The 27,291-nt window shown below is 40.7% G+C and overlaps 1 protein-coding gene across 1 annotated transcript in view; it reads left to right on the top strand.

Moving 5' to 3' along the window:
* The window catches only part of PCCA (propionyl-CoA carboxylase subunit alpha), a 276,404-nt gene that overhangs the window by 34,808 nt on the left and 214,305 nt on the right, over positions 1-27,291 (top strand). The window contains exons 4-5 of the mRNA XM_066620028.1: positions 482-595; positions 2,530-2,583. Of these exons, the coding sequence (XP_066476125.1) occupies positions 482-595; positions 2,530-2,583 (168 nt within the window). The remainder of the gene's footprint in view (positions 1-481; positions 596-2,529; positions 2,584-27,291) is intronic.

The following is a 27,291-nucleotide window of genomic DNA, read 5'->3' as shown; positions in this document are numbered from 1 at the left end:
ACTGCATCCCTTCATTCAATTCACTCTAATTATCACCAACTTCCTGGGGAGCCTGCTTAGATGGAACTGGCCGTGAATGTTTGTTGTTAAGTAGTAAGATATTAGGCTACCCTGGTTACATTTAACAAAGTAGTTTTACGTTCTTTATTTACATATAGATTATCAGTGTAGCACACTCAAATGTGTATTTTTCTGTATTATTTGTCTGAATATAAGCTATACTTGACATTAAATTAGGTTCTTATATGCTCAATGTGTGTGCCTCAATTAGTTATACACAGTCTCTGTCCCCCCTTCTGTGTCTAATTTCTTAGCATATTTGTGTGTGTGTTTATATAATCTCAGTCTATACAGTAGTTATGATTACAAGAATTCATGTCAGATTCCTTGCTCCTTAAACATTAATTATTAAGGGAGGTGGTGGTAAATGTATTACTTGCTGGCACATACGTGTTTAAATGTAGACATTTTGTCTTTATAGGTCCATGTGAAAATGGCGGATGAAGCAGTCTGTGTTGGCCCAGCTCCCACTAGTAAAAGCTACCTCAACATGGATGCTATCATGGAAGCCATTAAAAAAACCCGGGCCCAAGCTGTGAGTCTGAATGAGTCTCTCCTCTGCAGCTGTTTCATATATAGAAAGCAGAGAAGCTAGAGTTTGTATTTAAAGATAAAAAAAAGCGAGGGGGAGAATGATTGAATATGCTATTCCAGTTTAGTTCATGTCACATGAGTTAAATGTGGCCGAAATCGCTACTGGAAATCAAAGGCTTTTGTAGCATCTGGCAGTGCCGGTCGCTGATCCTGCAGGTGGCTGCTGGATTCAGCTTTCACACCAGGGAGCAGCTTCAGTTCATTTCCAAATTTGCTGGGGGAAAAAAAAATCCCAATTAGTTTAGAGCACTAACCCTTTCTGTGCCATCATCTCTCTTTCTGGATGTTTTTTATAATATAGTAGTGCTTGTTTTAAACATGTTTTTGTTTTTTAAATCTCTCATTCTCAGTTTTAGGAATTGGCATGTGTGGGAATTTATAGGCACGCAGTAAATGCTTGCATAAAGGTAGATGATTCCTCTGGTAATTATTTTTCTGTGTTTTGCTTTGCTAGTGAAACACACTCTAGCCTGGATAGTTACATGCATCTTTTTCTCTTCTTCCCTCACCTTAAATTAGATGAGAGATTCAAAGTTTAATAAGAATAAATGGTATTTACAAAAACACAATTTTTTTTTGAACGAATGCTTTTTGTGGCATCAATGAATGCAAATGTGGTGTTCAGAACTGCTGAATGCAAAAGCATGTTTAAATAAAATTCGATGGAGGGAACTCAGTCAACACCAGCAATTACCCTGGAGTGTCTCAATTAGAATTATCATTTCTTTTGAAATAAATGTTTCAGGATGGTGCATTTGGAAGGGTAGAGAGGGGGGAGAGGAGGAGAAATGGCAAACATTAATTAACTAACAGACATTGCAGATGTTTACATTGTTAGTTTAAAAGACTTAATGGGGATAAAAATAGATCAAGCTTTCATCTCAGTCTACCACATATATTTCCTTAGCTGTGCATTTACATAGGATTGCAAGAGATGAAACTGACACTTTTTTCCACATTTCTGTGTTGTGTAATTATACACCATGTTGTTTGTAGTGCAGGGAGCTGCATATTGGAAGCATTGTTCTGGTGGCGGGGCATACGACTCCTTGTCCCCCGGCCTAGCAATTTTATATTTTGTTCTTGGAAGTGAGAGTGCTGTGGATATGAAAATTAACTTCAGGGTCAGGAAATTGTTTTGGGAAGAAGAACATGGAGTGTTATAAATAGACAAATTGCAGGTGGTGGCGGAGAGCTGGGTTTACACCAAGAGAAATGTAAGAAGGAATTGCTTCTAGAATTCTGTTTGTATGGAAGAAAAATGAAGGAGAGATAGAAAGCAAATCCAGTGACCATCTCTTATCTCTCAAAACTATGATTCTCACTGAAGTTGGTTCCAGAGAATACATGCTCAGTATGAAGAATAAACTGAACTGTGTGCATTGTAATATCGTGCTGGCAATTTTTGGCCTGGATGAATGTGATGCTAGCATGGTAATATTATGGGTGCCTATCATCTGATTTATATGTGGTTCTGTGCGCATGGAACCATGTACTGGTAAGATCAAAAACACATATCCAGGAGCACTTTTAAGCCAGAACTGAGAGATACAAAATAGGTGAAGTGGCATTTATTCTTGTAAACTTTTCAGTTATGCAGAACTGTTCATAAACTGGAGAATGGAAAGATAAGAAATTTTCACTCCAAAACTCATACACTTCTACTTTAACAGAAGTTGGTTCAGTACTACATGATTCTTTTTTGGGAGACAGTCAACACAGCTGCTAGGAAGAGGGATTGGGAGGATCTACTCAGGTAGCGTCAAAGACAAGCGAATTTACTGCCTTAAATTTTTAATGACTTGACTTGATATACTTTAGATATTTGGAAACTTAGAAAGTAACAAAATCTATTTTTTACTTTTATTTTAAAAGGTCCACCCAGGATATGGATTTCTTTCAGAAAATAAAGAATTTTCTAGGCTTTTGGTAAGTTTTAGTTCTCTCATGCACTCTCCTGACGAAAGCATTACTTGGTGGCTTGTTGTAGTATGTCGCTGCAAACTTTTCAATAATTAATCACTGTGAGTTATGTATTAGAGTCTTTATTAGGTATTTAAGCCTGCCCTCCAAAGGAAAAAAAATGAGGGATAACCAATAAGCAAAATCAGGAGAACCTGCTGTTGTATAGGTCACCTTTTCTGGTTTTCTTTTGCTCTAATTGATGAAAAATAAACTCAAAAGTTAGTTTTCCTTTTGGTGCATATGCAGAACTGTTTTGAATGTCATAGAATGAAGCCTCTGACTAGCAGTAAGAGCCAAGTGCAACAGAATATGAATCCATTACAAGCATCAATAAGTCTTATACCCCTTTAACAGTACTGATGGGTTTTGACCTTGTTTGTTTTTTGAAACCATTTTTGATTGAGTGCTATTACAAGGCAAACATTATGGAAAAGGAATGGTAAAATATGATTTTTCCTTCCCACAATGAATGTCTTTTGTCAATTAAACTTTATCCTTCATATTAGAAGAGAAATAGATACTTGCAATATCAGTGATCTGTGTAATGATCTTATCTCCATAAATATACCTTCATTGGGTTTGTATTCTTCTTGTGCCTTTAAAAAAATACGTTTTGAGTGTTCAGAGGTGTTTGAGCATAATACCTTCATGTAATCCTTACATGACCCTCTGTGTAAGTATGTAGTTTTATCCCCATTTTGCAGCTGGGAATCTTGAGGCTCCAAGGGGTGTCTTGCCTAAGATACCAAGTGATTGCATGGCAGAGGAGGTTAGATTCAAACAGAAGCAGTCTCACTTAGTAGATCAGTCCTTTAACCATTACACTCCACCACGTAACTTGAAAGTTATGAGATATTTTTGACTGTGTGTTGTGAATTTAGTTAGTTCCCTCTGCTTTGAAAGGTTGTGTTGCAAAGTGCACAAAAATTAAAAAATCTTTTTGCCAAATGGTGACATTTTAAATTAATCAGTAAATTCGCACATTAATTGTTGAATTGATTTGCAATCATTTTAGGAGGAACCAGGTTCTGAATAACCAAAGGCCGGCATTGATTCAGCGTATTTGGTACTCATCTGCATATATATGGTATAATTGAACAAGCTTGAACTTGAGTTAAGATATAATTTGAGGCTTAGATGATGTGGGTTACCCAGTTTAAATATTAATGTCTAGATTGAAACTTATAGGGAATATTAATATTAGGTTTTAGTCTCTGACCAACAGGAGCCTATGTTCTTTATGATGCTTATAATGGCTTGTACGTATGGATGGATGTATATTTGGATTGTATGGATCTTTTATGATGGTCAGAGACCATAGCATTAAAGAATACATAAAGAACAAGCCTGAAAGTACTTTTGAATATTTAAAAATCCTGGTAATGTCTACCACTACATTAAGTATAGCCTTTGGATCCCTGCCATAAACTTCTGTGCATGTATCACAGGACTTTTCTGACCTTTTTTCTTTTCCTACTGTAACCCCTATCCCCAAAAAATGTTCTTGAAGATCTGAGGTCTTCAATGCAGGGATTGCAACTGCGGAAAATAAAAATCAGCAGCTCCGTACCCCGTAGCCGGAATCACTTTCAGCTTACAAGAGATATGTATGGGGATATTTGGATCCAGGCTAAGATTTAGTGAGTGCCACATATACTGCAAATGATATATGAGGAAGTATACAATAATGAAGATGAATATTGAATGAAAGAAGTTCTATCTAATAGAGAAATAAATAGGAGCAACACATAATCATATACAAAGGAAAATATCTAAAATCTGAGAATTATCTTGGGGAAATACTCTGGTACCCATTAACCTGGTTAAATAAGTTCCTTTCTCAATTTGCAAGCAAACTTCATTTGGACATACATTTGTATGTATATGGACATACATTTGTATGTATATGGACATACATTTTGTATGTCCATTTACTTCAAAGTGGATGGACTGCCAAGGGAAAAAAAATTCCTTGATTTCAATCACATTTTCAGTTCTGTAACTTATACAATTGCTGAACAGTAATGTGTGCTTGATTGATTGCTATAACAATTAAAGCATACTGGTTTGCAAAGTAATAAAATCTTTATTACCTGGAAACATAATCCTAAATTGCTGGTCATGCTGTATGCCTCTTTCATGGCACAATTTTATCTACTTAGAGACAATAGTGAACAACTGTGGAAATAATACAATTTTGTTTGGCTCTCTCTGTACATGCAATGATGCTAAATAAGATCAATTACTTAAAGAAAAGGGCCACAGTCCTACAGAGTTAGTCCACAGTCCAGTAACTGAATTTCTCACAAGGGTAGTAGTTATTGAGCAAATGGCAATTTTTCTCTGGATGGAAAGTGAATTGCCATGTCGATAGCAAAATATTTACTATAATACAATGTATGATGAGTTACAACATATTTACAGTTACAACATATTTACAGTGCTTGCCACAGACGTGTGTGTGCGTGTGTGCGTGTATGTGTGCATATATAGCCACATACATAGAAAAGTAGGATTTAATTCATTGTTCATGACAGCGGCTCCTGAACTAAGGAACGATGAATTTGACATGGTAGTGGTTTTCTTTCAAAACAGAGTTCATTTTATACCAATATTTTAAAGTGACAGTTTAAAAAAATCTGATGCTGAAATGCTCTTACAAGATTTGTCCATATTCACAATACTTCTAGCTTTCTCTCTCCTACCATTTTTGATCATATTTCAGAAATATTCAACGAGGGTGCTTTCCACCTATAAGGACTTCAGAATCACCTGGCTTAACTACATCATGTATAGTCATGTGTTGCTTAGCAACAGGGATGCAGACCGGCACCCCCATTGTCAAGTGAGCTATATGAAACCTCCAAAGATGAGGGGAAGCTGCGCTTGTACTTCGATGCTTCTGAGTACTAGGAAAATTTTAGTGTTATCACCACAACACAGTATTTTGTCACAAGCAAAGCTTGGTTGATATTGTGAAGTACTGTATAGAATGTGACTGCACAAATGACACAGCCCTGTGTGTTTAAGTGTATGAACATGCTTGTATCATGACTCATGTCCTATGACAGAATTGTCATGGCCCCCTGCTCCCAATATGAATTTGCAACTTCCACTGTAGGAAGATAAAAAATCAGCAGACTCTGGACTAAGTTCTTAAAATTTATCACTTTGACATGGCTGTGTCATTTTTGTAGTCACATTCTATACAGTTCTTCACAATATCAACCATGCTAGCTAAAGAAATTTTGCTTGTGTTAAAATACTGTGTTATGGTGACAATACTGAATTTTCCTACTATTCAGAAGCATGGTATTTTGTCACAAGCAAAACATATTTCTTCATGTGAGCTTTGATCAGCTTTTGATTATGTGAGCTTTGTTCCTGAGCTTTGGAACTCAGGGAAGCTGCAAGGAGGTTCGCAGGGGCAGCTGCAAGCCTCCAGGACCCTTATGGAAGCTTCAGGAGTCCTCCCAGATACATGAAACTGTCCCCGGGTCCCTGTGGTGCCACAATTGCTTTGGCGCTGTTGGGCCACTCTCCCCGCTTCCGCCCCACCACTCCCCTGCCACTATTTGTGTTTCCCAGCTCCCTCAGAGGAATTTGAGAACCTCTGATACAATGTATAGATTAAGCAAATGAGTGCCCAATTCTTGTACATATAGGGCCATTTTTGCATGTTACTGATCTATCCTTTCTTTCTAAACCTGTTGAGAGTAGTTAAAAATTTAAATTATTAGTTTTTCTCCTTTTTATTGAAACAAGGAAGTGTGACGTCAGGAACTTTGATGTTTAATGGACAGTATATTTTACACTCAGACAAATGGTTTTCAACTAGGTTGTTCCAGGGGTAGCATTATTTGGCAAATACCCTAAATATGAAACAAAAGCATTTGTTCATGTTGGTGTGAAGATATTATGTTGCTGTTTGGCTGCCAAACTTGGCAATTTTGCAATCATTATTCCACTCTGGGCTCATTTCCTTGCAATCTGGTGGGTTTTCAGGGTTTGGATTGCAGGATTAGTGATAATATCGTTAGCCAAATTTATTATAATGCCGAAAAGATTAGTTTTATTTTTGAATATTCATTTATATGCCTTAAGGTCCATATCTTAACCAGTAACATTGTTTGTGTTATAAGATTTTTCACTTTTGTATAAATTAAGAAAAATTTCAACTTTCAACCGTTTACTTTTTGGACTTTAATATTAGGGACATTCCACAGAAAATCAGTATCTTACACAGAAGTGTCCTCCATGTAGGAAATTGCTTTTCCTTGTGTAACTTCTCACATTTGAAAGATATATAACAACATGTTTCACTCTTTTTTGCATGAAGTGTCTATTGAAAATTAATTTGGAACAAAAGACACAAATAGTCAAATGTGTCTTTGTTCTGAAATAACTAACTTCTATAGCCCTTGCTGCCCAAGATAAATACGGTCTTGTATTTTAAAGTGGAAGTTTCCTGCATGCCTTTTCATTGTTGATATGTAAGGCAGATGAATGTTTTATATATTCCTTTTGTGAACCTGACAGCCCCTTTGTACTATGAAAGGCATGTCACCCAGATCTTCTGCAACCCCACCCCCAAGTGGGTATAGGTATACCTTACCTATTGAAAACTACAGTTGTCAAATAATGAGCTCTAAAGTTCTGTCTTCAATAAGCAGACAAGGGGGCAAATTAACACTTAATCTTTCATTGTGATTCAAACAAAAGTCAGTTGTATTCATTATTAAATGATTTGTGGAAAAACAACTAGAAATAGCTTGCACTAAGTCTGCACAAGAGGCATGTGTCACTTTTTCAAGTGTTGTTCCTCTTATATTTAGCAGGATAGAGTTACTGTCCCTCTTTACCCTAGCACAGTGTCTTTTTTAGTGGGTATTTCTAGTGTTCTTCTGCATCTTTGTAGATTGTGAGCCCTTTTGGGACAGGGAGCCATTTAATTTTTTTAATATTGTTTGTAAACCACTTTGAACTTTTTTGTTGAAAAGCAGTACAGGCTGAGCCTATTTATTTGCTGAATTTCTGTCCGAATCTGGCTCAACGCAGATCCCTAGGACCTGTGTGGAGCTAGACTTGGCTCCACCTGAGCCCTCCGGAGGCTCTTCTGAGACCCATGGAGGCTGCCTCCATGAGCCTCAGAAAGGCCTCCAGATGTCCTCGAAAGGCACTTCCATTTTTCACCCAAAGATCGTGCCTCTCTACGATCTCTGGAAGCCATTCTGAGGCCTATGGAGACTGTGCGCGGCCTCCATGGGTCTCAGAAAATCCTCCAGAGGCTACTGGAGCTGTGGCCTCCGAGGCTTTCGGGGGCCTTTCTGAGGCCTGCAGAGGCTGCGCAAAGAAGTTTCGGCCTCAGAAAGGCCAAAACTGGAAGTGCCTTTCTAGGACCTCCAGAGGCCTTTCTGAGGCCCATGGAGGCTTTGTGCAGCTTCCACGGGCCTCAGAACAGCTCTGGCCACGTTTGAAGCTGGGTGCACCCCGAATTTTGCATGTCTTAGTTTCACACGAAATTCGGTTTTTGCGTGAGTTCCAGGAATGGAACCCTCGCAAATAACGAGGGTTCACCTGTATATAAATACTGTTGATGATGATGATGATGATGATGTTCAGTAACTTATGTACTGATAAAGCAGTTATTGAATTACTTCTGGGTGAACAGCGTACGCAAACACTGTTAATGATCTAAAAAACCAACCAACCATGCACACATTCCATCTCATTCTGGTATGGAGCTTTATAAAGTAAAGGCTTTACTTCAGGACACGAAGCTGTATTTGTGTATCTGCTCAGAAATCTAATTCTCTCCAATTCTCTCTCTAAGTGCATCAAATTCCCTTTCAGGAAGAAGGTGAACTAGCTTTTATTTTATTCTTTTTACTAGAAACATGACTTGATGCATTGTTTTATAGTGATTAACTTGAAAGTGCTATATGCCTTCAGACCAAACTAGATGTGACAGTGGTGCATACCTTTCTCTCTTTACATTCAATTCAGGACGGTCCACTGTTCTGTATGTATAAAAGCACATGCTGTTTCACAAACCACTTTTGAAACTTTCCTGTATTTCAAAAGCAGTTTACTGTACGGCAATGGAAGTCTGCTAAGCTCTGGTAGGAGTTTTCTGAGTTATGGCCTGTGAGTAGCAATTCCAAACTTTAAAAAGGTGCATAGAATTAAGGATCTAAAATACTGTCTTTTGGGTTATGCTGTAGTTCAGGTGTGCCAAACATAAGGCCTACTGTCTGGATGCGGCCTCCAGATACTATTTATGTGACCCTCGGGCTCTCCCAGCAAATACCATCAGTTGCTCTTAGCTGCTGAGCTGTGCTGAGGTACATAAGAACATAAGAACAACCCCGCTGGGTTAGGCCATAGGCCCGTCTAGTTCAGCTTCCTGTATCTCACAGTGGCCCACCGTATCTCACAGTGGCCCACCAGGTGTCACTGCTGAAAGGACTGCCTGTATGATAATTGGGCTCTCCCATATCTTGAAAACAGAATCAAGATTTGAATATTTTCTCTTCTGTCATTTGCAGCTAATGAGTTTTGAGTGAGAAAAAATGTTTATTTTTGAAGGTCATGAGCTGCTTAGTGACATAACTTCTGGCCTGCGGCAGAGATCACAAATGCTATTCAGCTCGCTATATGAAATGAGTTTAACACTCCTGCTCTAGTCTGTCCGAAACTAGCAGACAGAATGCTGAACTTGATGGAACATTGATATGTCCTAGCATGATAGGTCTTAAACGGAGTCTTCTTGGCAGCCAAGTAGAATTTAATTATGTGGCTTACATGAGTGGTGATGTTGAATCTGAAACTCCCCTTCAATCAGTGCCCAACGGTTTTCTCGTGTTGTTAAGGTTAACCTTGAGTTGATATCTTTTAAAAAGCTGCTGTGTAGCACTTTTCTTATAGATTCTTTGATGTGGTGCTGAATTGTGGCTTTCAGTACACATAGGGTTAAGTGAAAAGGTTATAGTAATCTAGTGTGCATTTTCCCTTTTTAATGTGCTCATTAGCAGTGGCAAGTCCAGGTTTTAGCCCATGTCAGTAATTTACATTTCATTGCTAAGTGACTGGTCTTGTTCAAGAGCTCTTTCTAAGGCTGTTGAACATACTTGTATTGGGAATAAACAGAGTAGAAGAATTGAAAGCCAAATACCCTGCCAGGCTTTTCAGTAGGTTCTGAAGTTTCCAGTAGATCACTGATTAGCAGTTCATGGAGCAATGTGAAAATATAATGATAAAGTCTATAAAAATTATCACAGGTAGGCTATCTTATTTTAAATCTTTTTGTTGCTACCTTTACAGTTATCCTCCTTAAATTTCTCTCTCCTTCCAGGCCCTCTCTTAATATGAAACTACAGCATATTGGAGACAAAGCAAGAGAACAATGCACTATGCACCAGGCTCCTTCGTCTGACTCTCACTCTTTCTCTCTCTCCCCCCTTCTGAACTATTAAGCAAAGTCTGATTGTTATGAGGGCTGAGGAAACAAAGGACTTGATAGGCTTTGCAGCTCCCTGGGATCAAATTATAAAGCTTTGAGATCCTGTGAATTCTTGCTCTGGGACTCATTTCTTCCACGCTGCCTGATTGGTACCAGCTTGTTGTAGCATTCTTAATTTGAAGGCATGCACACCACGCAGGAGAAGAATGGCAGGAACTGAGGGAATGTAGTGGCAACATGGCATGGTAATGATGCTCTGAGCACGCCAGTTGCTGATCTCTACATAGTTGTTGCCATCTGTGATGAACGTCTACACATTTTCATTCAGCAAAAGCTGCTGTCAGTCTGAGCAACTGAGATAATTTCCGGTGTCTTATTAGTGAGTAAATTAGCAAATAATTAAAATGAAGCTTGATTTCGTTTTTCCATATATGTCTAGATTGAAAGAATGAAGAAATATGTTTCATTTGCAAATATTAATGTGAGACTGTTAAATTTTATTTCTTGCAAAACAGCTTTTTAAGCTCTTTATTGCAGGAAGCAGACAGAAGGAGGCTACTACTGGCATAAGCTTGTGGAAAATATTCAAAGGATAACGAGATTCATTTTTAAACAAATGGCTTGCGCCAAACAAATACCTGAATATTTTGAAATCTAGAGACCAAAATGAATGGAAACTGCAAGGCATTTGCCCCTTATCTTTGGTGATAGCATATACATCATTTGGATAAAGAGGTGTCAAGGATTGACAAATATTAAATCAGTTATTTACAATGCAAAAATAAAATGTGGATAAACAGTAACTTCTGTGTTATTCCCAAAGTTAGATAAGATACAAAGTAGGTAAAGCAATATTTTGTGGGAGCCAGTATCCTTGAGTGAAATAAGTATTTGAACTTTTGAATTGTATAGGGTGACTCTTCTACTGGAGTCTGAATTTATTCTTGAAGCTTGTAATGCTCTGAATTAACAAATTAAGCAAAATGCATTCATTTGTTTATATTTATAGATCACTGAAAGACTTTGTCAATCAAATATACAGTTGGTCCTTGGCATCTGCAGGGGTTCCATTTCTGGAATCCCCTCAGATGCAGAAACCTGTGGATAACTGAATCTGAGGCCTGGATCTCCCAGATGTGGACCAGAAGGCAGTTCCGGTCATGTTCTGGAGGTCATGTGGGACTCTCCTTTGTGGTTTTGGAACTCGTGAGTGAAATCCATGGGTTCTGAATCTGCAGAAAAAAGTGCCTGTCTGTACAAGATGCTTGAGCCATGACCAGACAGACTGCAACTATGGAAATTTGTCATGATTTACAGCATCAAAGGAGATCACATTAACAAGCCACTCCTATCTGCTGCCATGCTCATAGGTCTGCCCCCCACTTTCCCCATAGATAACATTTGCCTGAAGGAGCATTTGCTGTCCATGGGGTGACAGTATCCACACAATCTGAAATAGGGCATGTAAGTGTTGTTTCCCTGTGAAGAGCATTTATCCGAAGATACAAGAGATGGGGCCTCTGGTTCAGCAAGGCGGGGCTTGTTGATGCTGTCCATAGTTATTGTTTGCCTGAACAGGGCATTATAGTTTGGCTTTTTAAAATCTGTGTTTTGTTGGTGCTGCTTAGACCTAATCTAAAGGGTCTCATTCCTCTCTATGGCACTACTCCAGTAAGAAAATGAGAGCCTTTAGAGGAGCTCATAACTATGCTAGCTCATAACTATGCTGAATTCTACTAGGCTGGAGCAACAATAAATTAGTCATGTGTGTGTCCCGTCCTGCCTACAAAGAAACTGGCATATATGGGATTATCCCTTTTGGTCCTTGAAGCAACATTGTGAAATGGCTTGAGTCTGAGTGCCTCTTCCCAGACCATGCAGTCTTGGTCTAATTGTGTGTTTTGACAGATACATGGCCAACACATCTTTTTCCCCCCATCATAGTTTCTCTGGTAAAGTATGGTAAAACAACTATATGATGTGACATCACACACATTTTCCCTTCCTCTTGTAAATAGCAGCCAGTGAACTGGAGCTGAGGTGTTTTCTTTTTCTGAATGTTACCAAGGAGATGGAGGTGGATGTTGCATTGTTTTCAGCAGCTACACACTCCCAACTAATCTGTAGATAGGCCTTGGGTTACATGGCAAAGCAAGGATTTAAACTTAATTTTCTAGTCAATACGTCACATAAAATGTAATTGCTGAATACAGCCATGCCCCTGTATCCATGGGGGATCCATTCCATGGACCTCTGCAGATACGGAAACAGGCAAAACCTATCTCTGTGGCCTCCCACGCCCCTGGCATGTCCATTAACATGATTTAAACTGGAGGCCTACCCCAGTGAAAATGGTCTTGCTTAACAGGGCCGCTATAAGCTTTCAAGTGTATAGTAATGCTCAGACTGCCTACCGGCAACCTGGATGCTTGGAGAAAAATCAACACCACCTAGATGAAGATTAACAGGAAGTAGAAGTTAACTGCTTTCTTTTAACCTCAATCCAGTTTTTTTCCCCCAAGCATCCAGGTGTTGCTATAAACTTGTATGCTTATGGTGATCCTGTTAAGTAAGACCATTTTTACTGAGGTAAACCCCTAAATTACATCAGTGAGTGCATGCCCCCCCCATCAGTGGATAATTGAATCTGCCGATAACTGAATCTGCAGATACCAGACCTGCAGATATGGATGCCTGTAGTTTGAAAGCAGTCAAGGGACTGAATGCAGTCCTTTCTCACAGATCATTATTTATGTCTTTGCTATGTTTAACTGTGGTAAGACGTTAAACTTGTATGGCATGCTAAATTTTATTTTATAAGCCCTGTTTTTAAGTTTCAATCTCCCTGCTCTCAGGCACTTTACCTTTTATCATACTTAACATTTATATAGTGCAGTGTTTCCCAAACTGTAGGTCAGGACCCACTAGGTGGGTCGCGAGCCAATTTCAGGCGGGTTGCCATTCATTTCAATATTTTTAATATATTAGACTTGTTGCTACTGTGGTATGTGACTACATCTAGGGAACTGTTACAGACCTGTACTTTGAACAGGCTACTATGTATATTCTTTTAACAGTGATAGTCAGTGGGACTTACTCCTGGGTAAGTGTGGGTAGAATTGCAGCCTAGGATTCCTAAAACCTTTCCTGCTTGATGATGTCACTTCTGGTCATGACATCACTTCTGGTGGGTTCTGACAGATTCTCATTCTAAAAAGTGGGTCCTGGTGCTAAATGTGTGAGAACCACTAGTATAGAGCTTTCTGAGAGTGAAAAATGCTTCACATGTTTTATCTTGATATTGTGTTGTGGGTAGTAGTATTTTCATATTGCCAGAGAGAACGTGACTTGCCTGATGCCACCTAGTAAGTTCATGGCAGAGGCAAGATTCAGCGAGGTAAGTTTTGATTCACAGCTCATCTTCTTAGTCACTACGCTAGCTCACTATAGCTCAGTGTAGTTAAACTTGCCATTTAGGAGCAACTGCTTTATTTTTAATAAAATGTAATCGTATGGACATAAAAATTAACCTAGCTGAATCAGAATGGGGTTGTTTTTCAACAGATGCCTTCCGAAGCTCGCAAGCAGAGCTTGAAGACTATTGCCAGACTATTGCCTCAAAGGTTGCCATCTGATCTTTTGAGACTAGTAATGTGTAGCTACCAATCATCTATTCTAGTACTTTATGAGGTAGTGTACCTGTGTCTAGACTGTACCCCTTCAGACTGCACCATTTGTGAATGAATGCTCCTCCTAGTAATTGGCTAACAGTTGAAACTCTAGATATAAAGGTTAGCACACCCACTGCAGTGTGCAAGTAAAGTTTGTTTTAGTGGTATCTTGGAAAAAGTGTTTAGGTATGTTGCATACTGTGTGTAGACTGTCAGCTTTGATGAGCTACAGTATATTCAAGCCCTGCATTGCTTGATAACTCCTTGGATAAAAGGAACACAACATTGCTTCTTGCAGTGAATGAGTTCTAGATTTTTATTGAGGCGTACGTACCAATCAAATACTAATGCTGAGATTTGAATTGTTGAAGTTATGATCATTCATATTTAGACTGCCATCATTTTGACTATATTGTTACTTTGAGCTACACAAAACACTTTTTAATAGTCATTTCAGTGCTTGATAAACTTCAAGGTTCATTGCTCCTGTACATTTTTCAAATTATTAGCTTCTTAATGCATACGGCTTTAATTTACCCCCTACTGACATTCTTAAATGGGTTTTCAAGAATTTTGAAAGTGGACTACTATAGTTTTGCCTTCACTCTTGGCCCTGATTGCTGACACAGAATTTCTTAAGTAGCCTCCACAATTAGCAGGATGGAGGTTCAAACAGTTCTGCTGCAAAAGCTCAAGATTCCCTTGAAAACAGATTTGTATTTGGTTTCCTGTAGTGTGTTTGCTCCATTTATTTCTAATGAGTTGCCAGAAGCTTTTGAGAGAACTTTCTTTTCTGCAAAAAGACATTTAAGTGTGGTTATCTATCCATGGCACATTTTTTTAAAATGTTCTTGAAGATGAAATCTGTATAAAACATGACAAATATTTGTCTTTCGGAAGAGGATTTATAGTTTAAAATATATCTGTGGCATAAGTGACCCAAGACTCTAGCTTTTGGATCATTTATGTGAATAGAAACATTGATAGAAAAATAATGGGGGCATTCAATGCACAATGACTTTATTCTGCCAAATATTGCAAATCATGCTTATCTAAGATGCTACTATAAGAAATTGTTTTTATTGAAAAATGATAAATTTTATGCTGCAGAATACATTTTCTGGGTAGATGTTTGTGTCGTGAGACACAAATGTGACACAACATGTTTGTTTAGTAGTTACAGAGGAATGCAAGTAATGCATAATGAAATGTCTGTTGATTGCCTCTGTCTGTTTTTCTCTGTTGCTTTAATTGACCTGTTGGTTGAGCTACTGACCACTTTCTTACCATTGTGTACAGCTTGTTTAGAGGTACTGCATTTTTATTTAGGTACTCTCAGAACCTTGAACTATCTATCTCTTTTCTTTTGTGATATCTGAATTGTGGTGCTGATGAGAGCCAGGATGGTGTAGTTCAGGTCTGTCAAACATAAGGCCCGGGGGCCGGATGCGACCTACGGAAACTCTTCATCCGACCCTTGAGCTCTTCCAGCACCACCGTCAGCTGCTGAGCTGTGCTGAGGTGTCAATGCTGACAGGTGTCAATGCTGAACCCAATGTGATAATTGGGTTCTCTCCCATATCTTGAAAATATGGTCAAAATTTGTGTATTTTTTCTTCTGTCAATTGCAGTTGGTGAGTTCCAAGTGAGAAAAAAGTGCTGATTTCTGGTCATAAGAATAGCCCCGCTGGATCAGGCCATAGGCCCATCTAGTCCAACTTCCTATAACTCACAGCGGCCCACCAAATGCCCCAGGGAGCACACCAGATAACAAGACACCTGCATCCTGGTGCCCTCCCTTGCATCTGACATAGCCCATTTCTAAAATCAGTAGGTTGCACATACACATCATGTCTTGTAACCTGTAATGGATTTTTCCTCCAGAAATTTGTCCGATCCCCTTTTAAAGGCATCTAAGCCAGATGCCATCACCACATCCTGTGGCAAGGAGTTCCACAAACCACCCATACGCTGAGTAAAGAAATATTTTCTTTTGTCTGTCCTAACACTCCCAACATTAAATTTTAGTGGATGTCCCCTGGTTCTGGTGTTATGTGAGATTGTAAAGAGCATTTCTTTATCCAGTTTATCCTTCCCATGCATAATTTCGTATGACTCAATCATGTCCCCCCTCAGGCGCCTCTTTTCTAGGCTGAAGAGGCCCAAATGCTGTAGCCTTTCCTCATAAGGAAGGTGTCCCAGCCCAGTAATCATCTTGGTCGCTCTCTTTTGCACCTTTTCCATTTCCACTATATCCTTTTTGAGATGTGGCGATCAGAACTGGACACAATACTCCAGGTGTGGCCTTACCATAGATTTGTACAACGGCATTATAATATTAGTTGTTTTGTTCTCAATACCTTTTCTAATGATCCCAAGCATAGAATTGGCCTTCTTCACTGCCGCCGCACATTGGGTCGACACTTTCATTGACCTGTCGACCACTTCCTCAAGATCTCTCTCCTGATCTGTCACAGACAGCTCAGAACCCATCAGCCTATATGTGGTTTTGATTTTTTGCCCCAATGTGCATGACTTTACACTTACTTACATTGAAACGCATCTGCCATTTTGCTGCCCATTCTGCCAGTTTGGAGAGATCCTTCTGGAGCTCTTCATAATCACTTCTGGTCTTCACTACTCGGAAAAGTTTGGTGTTGTCTGCAAACTTAGCCACCTCACTGCTCAACCCTGTCTCCAGATCATTTATGAAGAGGTTGAAAAGCACCAGTCCCAGGACAGATCCTTGGGGCACACCGCTTTTCACCTCTTTCCATTGTGAAAATTGCCCATTAACACCCACTCTCTGTTTCCTGGTCTTCAACCAGGTCTCAATCCATGAGAGGACCTGCCCTCTGATTCCCTGACTGTAGAGTTTTTTCAGTAGCCTTTGGTGAGGGACCGTGTCGAACGCCTTCTGAAAATCCAGATATATAATGTCTATGGGTTCTCCCGCATCCACATGCCTGTTGACCTTTTCAAAGAGTTCTAAAAGGTTCGTGAGGCAAGACTTACAGAAGCCATGCTGATTCTCCCTCAGCAAGGCTTGTTTGTCTATGTGTTTTGAGATTCTATCTTTGATGAGGCATTCCACCATCTTATCTGGTATAGATGTTAGGCTGACCGGCCTTTAGTTTCCTGGGTACCCCCTCCTTCCTTTTTAAAAAATTATTGTGACATTTGCTATCCTCCAATCTTCTGGCACCGTGGCCGTTTTGAGGGACAAGTTGCATATTTTAGTCAAGCGATCAGCAACGTCATTCTTCAATTTCTTAGTAACTCTTGGATGCCATCAGGCCCGTTGATTTATTGAGCCTTAATGTATCAATTAGATCTGAAATATCTTCTCTTTTAACGTCTATTCGACTTAATTCCTTGGTCAGGAGAGGCTATTCAGACAGTGGTATCCCCAAGGTCTTCTGCTATGAAGACAGAGGCAAAGAACTCATTTAATTTCTCTGCCATCTCTAAGTCTCCTTTTATCTCCCCTTTCCCTCCCTGACTATCTAGAGCAGCCATTTTCAACCACTGTGCCGTGGCACACTAGTGTGCCACAAATGGTCCACAGGTGTGCCACAGGAATTTGGGGGAAAATCATTTATTAGTAGGGCCAATGGGGAAGGGAGCCCCCACTGGCAGCAGGTATGCCTTGTCAATTGTCAAAAAGCTAATGGTGTGCCTTGACAATTTTAGTGCCTCATCAGTGTTCCACAAGATGAAAAAGGTTGAAAACCACTGATCTAGAGGGCCAACCGCTTCTCTGGTGGGTTTCCTGCTTCTAACATATTTGAAGAAGCTTTTGTTATTCCCCTTAATGTTGCTGGCCATGTGTTCCTCATAGTCTCTCTTGGCCTCCCGTATCACTTTCCATTTACGGAAGGAAGCTTCCTTGCCCTTTACAGCCATGCAGGCACCCTCCTGGACTTAGTCAAGCCCTTCTTCCTTTGCGGTATACACTTCTCCTGGGCTTCTATTACTGTTGTTTTAAAGAGCTTCCATGCACTCTAAAGAGATTGGACCCTCTTTACCTTCCCTTTCAACTTCTTCCTAACTAGCCTCCTCGTCTAAGGGAAGTTTGCCCTTCAGAAGTTGAGGGTTTTTGTGAGAATATAGCTCCAATGTCCTCTTCAAGTGCTTTAGCTAATGAAGTGTTTTTTCTACTCTACTGGATTCTTGCATACTCTTCTTGTATTTCCTCTCTTAGTTTTCCTTGAGCTATCTGCTTGCCTCTTTCCAATCTTTGAATTCCAATATTTCACACTTATTTTAACATTGTTATGTTAATGAGGTTCATTTTGGGGAAAACCTTTTTGCCTGAGATTAATGTAGCCTGGGAATAATGTTCCACTTTATACCTGAAGTGTGTTGTGTTCTGGAATTTAAAGGTTTGAAAATCTTGAAAACTACATTTTAGTCATTTCATTGGCTGCATCTGATGAAGTGGGCTGTAGTCAATGTATGCAAACATTGGAATGAGTGTGTGTGTTTAGTGGTTCCCAAAGTGGTGGGTTGTGACCCACCATGGGAACCAAAACTGTGCCATTCCCCATTAAGGGGAATTGTCTGGTAATGGGTGTACCAATGGCACTGCAGCAATTGCGGTGCTGCGATAAACCAGGTGCTTATTTGGGGGGTTCTTCTGGCCTTGGAGGTTCCAGGAGGTCTGCAGCCCCTATGCGGGCATCCGCAATGCTGAAAATAGCTCCGTTTGGAAATTGGAGTGCACTTCCGGTTTTCGTGCGAAAACTATCTAGTTCTCATTTTAATTGACAATGTGTGTGTTGCATTTTATATCCATATGAATATTTATATACCTGGCAAAGTCAGATTGAAGCCATTTGGCCTTCTCACAATATTGTTTCTTTATAGAAAATGCAGTGGCCAAACTCGACTAGAGTGAGACTATTGAAGTATTCTCTCACAGCCTTATTTGGGGGGGGGGGGGGCTGAGATCTTGTGTACTCTTACTATAATGCAGCATTTCTCAAATTTTGAGGGAGATTTACTCCCTCAGTGTTTGCGGGGGAAGGACTAGGGCAGCAACGCAGTCCCCAGGATCACATTGCTAAGGGGAGGGGGGCGAGGGAGGGTGCTTTCCACTTACTTGGTTACAAGTAGAGCTGCTGGAGGCTGCAGGAGGTGGAGGAGCCCCGTGCAGCCCTCCACAGGGCTCCCCAAAGTTTAGAATGTTCAGTAAAAGTGGGTTCAAAGCACCTCCTGCAAAATGGAAGTTCTTTGCCCCCACTTTTACTGAACATTCGAAGCCTTGGGGAACCCTGCAGAGGGCTGCGCAGGACGCCCCGCACCTCCTGCAGCCTCCAGCAGCCCTATAAGTAAGTGGAAAGCACCTCCCCTTGCCCTCCCCTTAGTGATTCAATACTGGGGATCGAATTGCTGCCTCTTCCCCCCTCCCTTTAAAGGGACAGTGGAAGTGTTACACGAACTGGTGGGTCGCAACCCACCAGTTTGAGAACCACTGCCATAATGTATTTGTCCTGTGAAAAAAGGGTTCTTGACTATGTGGAAAAGACTGCTGTTGTACACTCAGATAAAGTTGGTACTTTTGTACTTTTTGGGTATAGTTTGATTTTGTGAGACATACCAGCACATTAGAATGAACTTTATCACAGCCCCTGCTGCATCAGCACAAAATTGTGAACTGAGCAGTTCCCAGAATTGCTCTTTGTGGTCTGATTATGCTATACTGGCTGCAGTTGTCACAGCAAGAGTCAGTGTAGTGGTTTTTAAGGGTTCTCTTTAAGCATTTTATGAGGGGATTCTGAGCAACACAAAGTTGCCAAGTGAAGGGTGCAAAGGTAGTATAGCTTCAACTACTGTAGTGGGAGCTGCTTTTTGTGCAGTTTTACCTACTCACATCTGTTGAATTATGATCTATATGAATTATGATTCTTGTTTTCTTTGTTCTTTTACATGTATTATCTCATGTAATATCATTGATCTTGGTGAGTGTTAGAAATCTGGTCTGACTTGCTTTGGTTTTTCATTTGTTGGCTGCTTAAGACTAGAAGCCTGGAGAAACTGGAGAGCTATGATGGTGCAGTAGTTGTGGTGTTGTGCCTAGATCTGGAATATTCAGGTTTCAATCCTGAACTCAACCATGAAGCTTCTTGAGCAACTTTGGCCAAGTCACTATCTCTCAGCCTCACCTACCTCCCAGGGTTTGTGAGGGTGAGAGGAGGGAAGGAACCATGTACACCACTCTGAGCCCTTTGGAGGAAGGGCAGTGTAAAAATGTGGAAAAAAATTAATGAAAAATTAATAAATAAAAACATGTAACTGAAATAATGGCTTCCACCATTTACTCTTGTATCTCCTTCCTCAGTTATATCCCCTATTTCAAATTGTAGATTGCAAGTTCCTCTTATTTTCCCACTGCGAAGGGGGATTTTTACAGGCCTGTTGTCTCTATGATCTGCTGCTTTATGCTCTTTTTATCTGCCTTTTTATCTGACTACTGTTTTTATGATATCTGTTAATGTGTTTTTAATATGTTTTTTATCTGTTAAATTATGTTTTTGATTTGTTTTTAACATGTTGTAAGCTGCCCTGGGTCCCTTTTAGGGAAAAGGGCTGGGTATAAATAAAGTTTATTATTATTATTATTTTATTATTATTGGGAGCTGTGTTTTTATATTCTGTAAAGCATCATGTACATTGATGGCATTAAATAAATAATTTTGTATTACTTAATATGCCATTTCCTTCAGTGTGTACCTGATTTCTGCATACCTGATTTCTTCTCTTTATCTTTAGTTAATCAGCATCTATATCCACTTCCAGAATATAATTGAACACTATGAAGAAAGAGGTTGGGGCTCTTAAGCCTCTGTATTCTCTTTCCTTTTCTTTTTGGACTGATCAGTGGTGCTAAAAAGAGATGAGTTAACATAAACCTGAGAAGACTGTTTAACCTTTTTTTTCTCTTCTGGAAATGTAGATGCAATAACATTTGCAGTTGAAAAGGTTCATTCTCAGTTTCTAGTGTTTAAGGATGCAAATGAAGCATTTTGTCTCTGTCACCTGGAGGTGTTATGCAGGAAAACAGAAAGAGGTTTCTAGGATTAGTTCCACAGATTTCTTTTATCATGTAAAACCTGTGACTGATTTCAATGCCAGGAACTGAAGAAATGCTATATGGAAAACATCTATAGAAAATTCTTTACATGTTTCACTTTGTTTCTACCTAAATCACTAAGAAACCTATTACTTAAGGAGTACTTTGGCAGTCTCTAGTCTTTCATACTAATTTAGAGGCACTCATGTCTAGCATTTTTAGAGGTATCTTGGGAAAGAACGGTGCTTATAATACTGTGTGTAATTTACTGTATATTTTATTTAGTGGGACTCTCTTTTTATTTCATATTTTAGTATACTTTCTGGTTATTTGGGTGTTGTACTGTCATAATTTCAATTTTCTGTGTGTGTTAATGCTTTCTTAAAAGGGAAAGAGCACATTTTTCTGTTCATCTTCTTGTCCCTTCTTCAGTTTTGTGGTGTTTAATGGTGAGAGCACATACAGAATAACTAGTTTGTGTGGGGTTTTTTTAAATTTTTTTTTTTGGTCTTCAAGAAGCAAGGTGAACCAGCTTTCTCTCTCTTTTATTGTTGAGCTTGCTATGCACAGCACTGAAAGGATGGCAGCTCTTTCCCCTCCCCAGTCTGAGCAGTTCTGTAATATATAATATATGGGTAGTGCTTTTTAAAAAATGTGCCATCTGAATATTTGTGCATTTTTTAAATTTCATTTAGCCATTCTTATTGCCTGTGCACTACCCAGTGACCACATGAGACAGAGGTATGGGTGAAAAATGGGTCACTTTGTGAATAGGTACAGGAACAGGAAGAACCTGCAGTGGTTGGACTGGTGGGCAGCTTTTGCTTGCTGGCTAAGCTCTGCTCGCCAGCAAAGCAATCAATGAGGTGAAAGCCCCCAAGTCTCACAGGATGGGAAGCCCAGGCAAAATTGATCTATGTACAACTGGTGGCATGTGGAATGGGATTCCCTTAAGTGTAACTAGTTTAGACTGTGGGTGCTTTGGGGAAGTAATACAGATATACCTTACTTTTTGGCGCTTCGCTAATGCAGTGCTTTTCAATTCATTTTTTATTTTTGCCATTTGTGTTGCTCTTATGATGGTGATGTGCCTTGAGCAGTGGTTCTCAAACTCTCAGGGAACTTGAGAACCGCTATAAGTATGGGGAAGGCAATGGGGGCAGGGGGAAGGAAGCGACACAATCCCCAGGATCGCACCTAAGGGGGTCACAGGGGAACGTATGAACTTACTGGTCCCTGCAGCAGTCTCCTGGGGGTGCAGAGAGCCTTGCGCAGTGCTCCCCGAGTCCATGCCAGTCCCTACATTGCTGCTTTCCCCCACCCCATCCCTTAAGGGAGGAGAATCCAGGGCCCTCAGGCTGGGGCGTTGTGATGCCCCAGTTTGAAAACCACTGGCCTTGAGTCTAATTGATCGAGTCAACCGGTGCCATTTCCTTACCTTGTTTAGTTGTTTGACAGCATTTGTTCCGCTTGTGTCTCTGTTGTATTACTATTGAAGGAATTATTGAAATCATTAGACATAGCCCCTAGGTGAAGTGCTAGTGTCTGGAGGAGTGGCAAACCTCTTACTTTAAATAAAAAACTAGAAATGATCCAGCTTGGTTACAGAGGCATGTTAAAGATAGGTCATAAGCTACATTTGTAATGGGAAACAGCACAGTAGTGAACACAAAGGAGAAGGTTTTAAAAGACATTAAAATTACTCCAGTGAACTCAACCATGATAAGAAAGTGAGACAGCCTTAATGCCAACATGGAGAAAGTATTAGTGCTTTGGTTTGAAGATCAAACCAGCCACAATGGTAAGTCAAGGCCTAATCCAGAGCAAGGTCCTAACTTCAGTTCTATGAAGGCTGAGAAAGAGGTGAGGATGCCAGCTTGAAGCTAGCAGAGGCTGGTTTATGCATTTTAACAAAAGTCATCTCCACAATATAAAGATGCAAGGTAAGGCAGCTAGTACTGATGTTGAAGCTGCAGAAAGCTATCCAGCTGAGCTAGTTAAGTTACTTGATGAAGGTAGGTACACTAATGTCAGTGTAATGGGCCTCTCTTAGAAGAAAATGGCATGTAAGACTTTCACAGCTAGAGAGGAGGTTAACAACAACAGTATTTATATACTGCTTTTCAACTAAAGTTCACAAAGCGGTTTACAGAGAAAAAAATCAAATAACTAATGGCTTCCTGTCCCAAAAGGGCTCACAATCTAAAAAGATGCAAAAGAACACCAGCGGGCAGCCACTAGAAAAGACACTGCTGGGTTGAGGTGGGCCAGTTACTCTCCCCCTGCTAAAAAGAGGAGCACCCACTTGAAAGAGTGCCTCTTACCCAGTTAGCAGGGGTTAATGGCTAGCTTCAAACCTGTGAAGGATAGATTGACTCTTTTTTACGGGCTCATGCAACTGTTGACTGAAAGTTAAAGCCAGTGCTTATCTACCATTCTGAAAACTCTAGACCAGGGGTGTCAAACATAAGGCCCATGGGCTGAATGCAGGTGGAGGTGCACCTGGAGGTGAGATTTTGAGAGAATAGTTCTCCTTTTGGGGGATGTAGTTAGAGATGTTACAGACAAGCTTCTGTGAGAGACAACTTACCCACTATCATTTCCAGTCATCCCTTGAAATGAATAGGGGTAGATGATGCTGCATATGTTTTGAGAGTGCATTCAGTAGCTCACCTGGAGCAATAGTGACAAATTAGGGACAAATCTCCCCTGGGGGCTGGGGGATAAGAATAGGCCCTCAGTTTGGCTGTACTTGTCGTAAGAGGCGACTAAACAACCGCTGGGTAGATGGAACTCCTTAACCTGGGAAGGCAGCTCATCTGAGAGAAGGAAAACTCTGATCCCAAACCTCCACTGCTTTGTGGCTACATCCAGTTATGGAAAAGGCTTCAGGAGTCAACCTCGAGGCAAAATCTGGAGCCGGAGTCCCTGAGGCAGTTCATGGCTGAACACAGTCACGTTCTGGCAATTCTTGCGACGCCACTGGAACCAACCATATTGGCTTCTGCCTTTCCATTGGACCATTTGAGTGATGTGGAGAGGGGGGATTTGCTGCATGGGTATCCTCCATATCTACTTTACCCAGGCTTTGCACACTGGAGAGGACACTCTGTTCCAGAACCACCATTCAGAGCACGATACCATAGTCTTCTGAGACTGAAGGATGCCAACATCATCAGGGACAAAACAAAATTGCTTACCAGTGGTTCTCACACATTTAGCACCAGGACCCTCTTTTCCGAATGAGAATCTGTCAGGGCCTACTAGAAGTGATGTCATGACCAGAAGTGATATCATCAAGCAGGAAAATTTTTAACAATCCTAGGTTGCAATCCTACCCACATTTACCCAGGAGTAAGTCATACTCACTATCATTGTTAAAAGAATATACATAGTAGCTTGTTAAATATACAGGTCTGTAACATTTCCCCAAATGCAGTCGCATACCATGGTATCATCAAGTCTAATATATTAAAAATAAAATATTGAAACAAATGGGGACGCAGAATCACAGCTGCAGTGGGCGCAACTCGTAGCCATTCCAGGGGCAATTCTGCATCGTCTTTCTCCATCAGGAGGAGAGGGATAAATGGCTAGCAGGGGGGCGAGGTTGGTGTTGCCGCCCCCCGTAGGCTTGGCTCCTGGGGCATTGGCCCCTGTTGCCAGGTATGCCACTGATCTCTTGGCTGGGCAAAAATGGATTAAGACAGCCCTTTCCACTTACAGCACAATCCTATGCTTGTCTACTCAGAAGTAAGTCTCATTTATTTCAATGGGACTTACTCCTAGGTATAGGATTGCTGCTTTAAGGAAATTAGGTAAAACAGATGGATCCTTTGAACATCTCATACCAGGGGTGTCAAACTTGTTTCATATAGTGGGCCAAATAGCACCCATGGTGCCTGCTGAGGGCCAGAAGTGACAACATTGATTAGAAAGTGATGTCATTAAGTGGAAGGCCAGGAGTAAGCACTTTGTTCTCAAGTAGGAACTCATTAGCTGCAAACGACATTAGTTACAAAAGAGAAAATATTCAAATCTTGATCATACAGGTGGAGCCTCGTTGTCCTGTGGAACCCACAGGAATACAAAATTTCACCTGAAACCATCATGTGAAATTAGGGCTCCACCAAGCTCCGAACACCCTGGTTGCATCCAGAGCTGTTCTGAGGCCTGTGGAAGCTGCGCGCAGCCTCCATGGGACTCAAAATGGCCTCTGGGGATCCTAGAAGGGCACTTCCAATTTTTGGGCAAAATCCAAAAGTTCCCTTCTAGGACCTCTGGAGGCTCTTCTGAGGCCCCTGGAGGCTTCGTGCTCCTAGGAGCTCCTAGAGAGGCACTTATGGAAAGGACTCCGGAGCTCCTAGAGAGGCACTTATGGTTTTCAAGCAGCAATCATATACACATTTACCTAGGAGTAAGTCACTAGGTTTTGGGGTGAAATCCAGAAGTGCCCTTCTAGGACCTCTGAAGGCCATTTTGAGGCCTGTGGAGGCTGCATGCGGCCTCCACGAGCCTCAGAAGAGCCTCCTGAAGCGCCTGGAGCACATTCGCCTCCAGCGGGCTCAGGTGGGGCCAGGTCTGGCTCCACACAGGTCCTGGGAACCCGTGTTGAGCCAGATTCGCAGACAGAAATTCAGCAAATAAAGAGGCTACACCTATATTTTCAAGGTATGGGAGAGATTAACCACCTTTTCAACAGTGCTATTTCTGCTGAGGCATTACTTTGCAGCTCAGCAGCTGAGAGGTGCTCTGCGAATTGATGCCTTGGTGGAAGTGGCATGACAGAAAGGGTGACTCTGGGAGAGTCCAATTATAGAGTGGGCTGGATAAAGAGCTTCTAGGGCCGGCATCTGGCCCGCAGGCCTTATGTTCGACATTCCTGTCCTATACAGTGTTGAGTATTTTATGTGGTTTTAAGTACAGTAGAACCTCTTTAAGTTGACCACCCAAGGGACTGGAGAAATTGGTCAACATAGGGAGGTGGTCAACATATAGAAAAAAGGCATTTAAATATTATCATGTTTAGCTTCCAGGACAACAAATACAAGGCCAAGTTACTTAGATTGGTTATTTTAAAAGTTTTATTGCAAATATCAATGAGAATTGTTGCTCTTGTGATGCTTACTATTTATATCTATATCTATATCAAGAGACAGAATAAACGGCCCACAATCAGTGTTTAAAAAAACCTCTGAAAATTCATAAGCTTAAAAAAAATTGTAAGTTAAAAAAAATACTTGGTTTCATAGCAGACAGGCAGACCAATGCTATCCCTTGCCAGCCCGTAGCATGTTACATAGCCCCAACAGCTGAAAAAACAACACTTTTTTACTTAGGCTGCCTGGCTTCCACTTGGTCTCCTCAGATTCACTAAATGCCAGAAGGTGTTTGATACAGTCCCTCACTAAAAACTGTTGAGAAAACTCCACAGTCAGGGATTAAGAGGACAGGTCCTCTCATAGATTGGGAACTGGTTGAGGACCAGGAAACAGAGAGTGGGTGTCAATTGACAAAAAAGTGGAGAGAGGTGGAAAGTGGAGTGCCTCAAGGATCTGTCCTGGGACTGGTGCTTTTCAACATCTTCATAAATGACCTGGAAACAGGGATAAGCAGGAGGTGGACAAGTTTGTGGATGACACTATACTTTTCTAAGTGGTGAAGACCAGAAGGGATTGTGAAGTGCTGCAGAAGGATCTCTCCAAACCAGGAGAATAGGCAGCAAAATAGCAGTTGTGTTTCAATTTAAGTGTAAAATAATGCACTGGTGATGGGAACCAAAGTGAAAGGACAGGGGCTTCACTATGCACAAGCAACCCCCTGTCCCTCACAACTTGGTACATGTCCAGGTACAATCGGCAGCTGGCCCAGGTCTGTCAGCTATGTGCAGTGTGCCCCCCTATAAAAACCCTTTCACACTCGCGCTAGCAGGCGTAGGGGAGGGATTGTTGCATGGCTTCTTGCTTTTCCAAGATGGGACAAACCAGACAAAACACAGGCCCACGGTATCGTGTTCAGTGGGCAACTTACGGAGGGTAAATTAATACTCTGTGCAATGGTCGTAGTGGTCAAGATACAACTTATGGAGGTGGTCAATATAGAGAGGTTGTTCTCCCATAGTGTATATGCAGTGTCTGTCCATACTGTGAAAATTAGGTCAATTTAAGGAGGTGGTCAATATAGAGAGGTGGTCAACTTTGGAGGTTCTACTGTAATTCTTCCATTTGAGAAATTCTCTATTTCCTGTTGGTTGTTCACTGAGGTTGGTCATTAGTTTTCAAGTTCTTTTTGATAGCCTGTCTTATGGGCAGCATTGCTTGACAATATTCTAAACCCAAGATAACACTGTATCTTCCACTCCTCTCTTTTGTATTTGAATTTTGTCCTCTGTGAACATAGCTGCGGATTGATATAACCTGCATGTTAATTGCTTCATGAATAGTTCCAGTGTCATGACATAAATG

This window comes from Tiliqua scincoides, chromosome 3, assembly GCF_035046505.1.
Source record: "Tiliqua scincoides isolate rTilSci1 chromosome 3, rTilSci1.hap2, whole genome shotgun sequence".
Lineage (NCBI taxonomy): Eukaryota > Metazoa > Chordata > Lepidosauria > Squamata > Scincidae > Tiliqua > Tiliqua scincoides.
The sequence above is the reverse complement of the archived record's forward strand: the minus strand, read 5'-3'. Positions and strand labels throughout refer to the sequence as shown.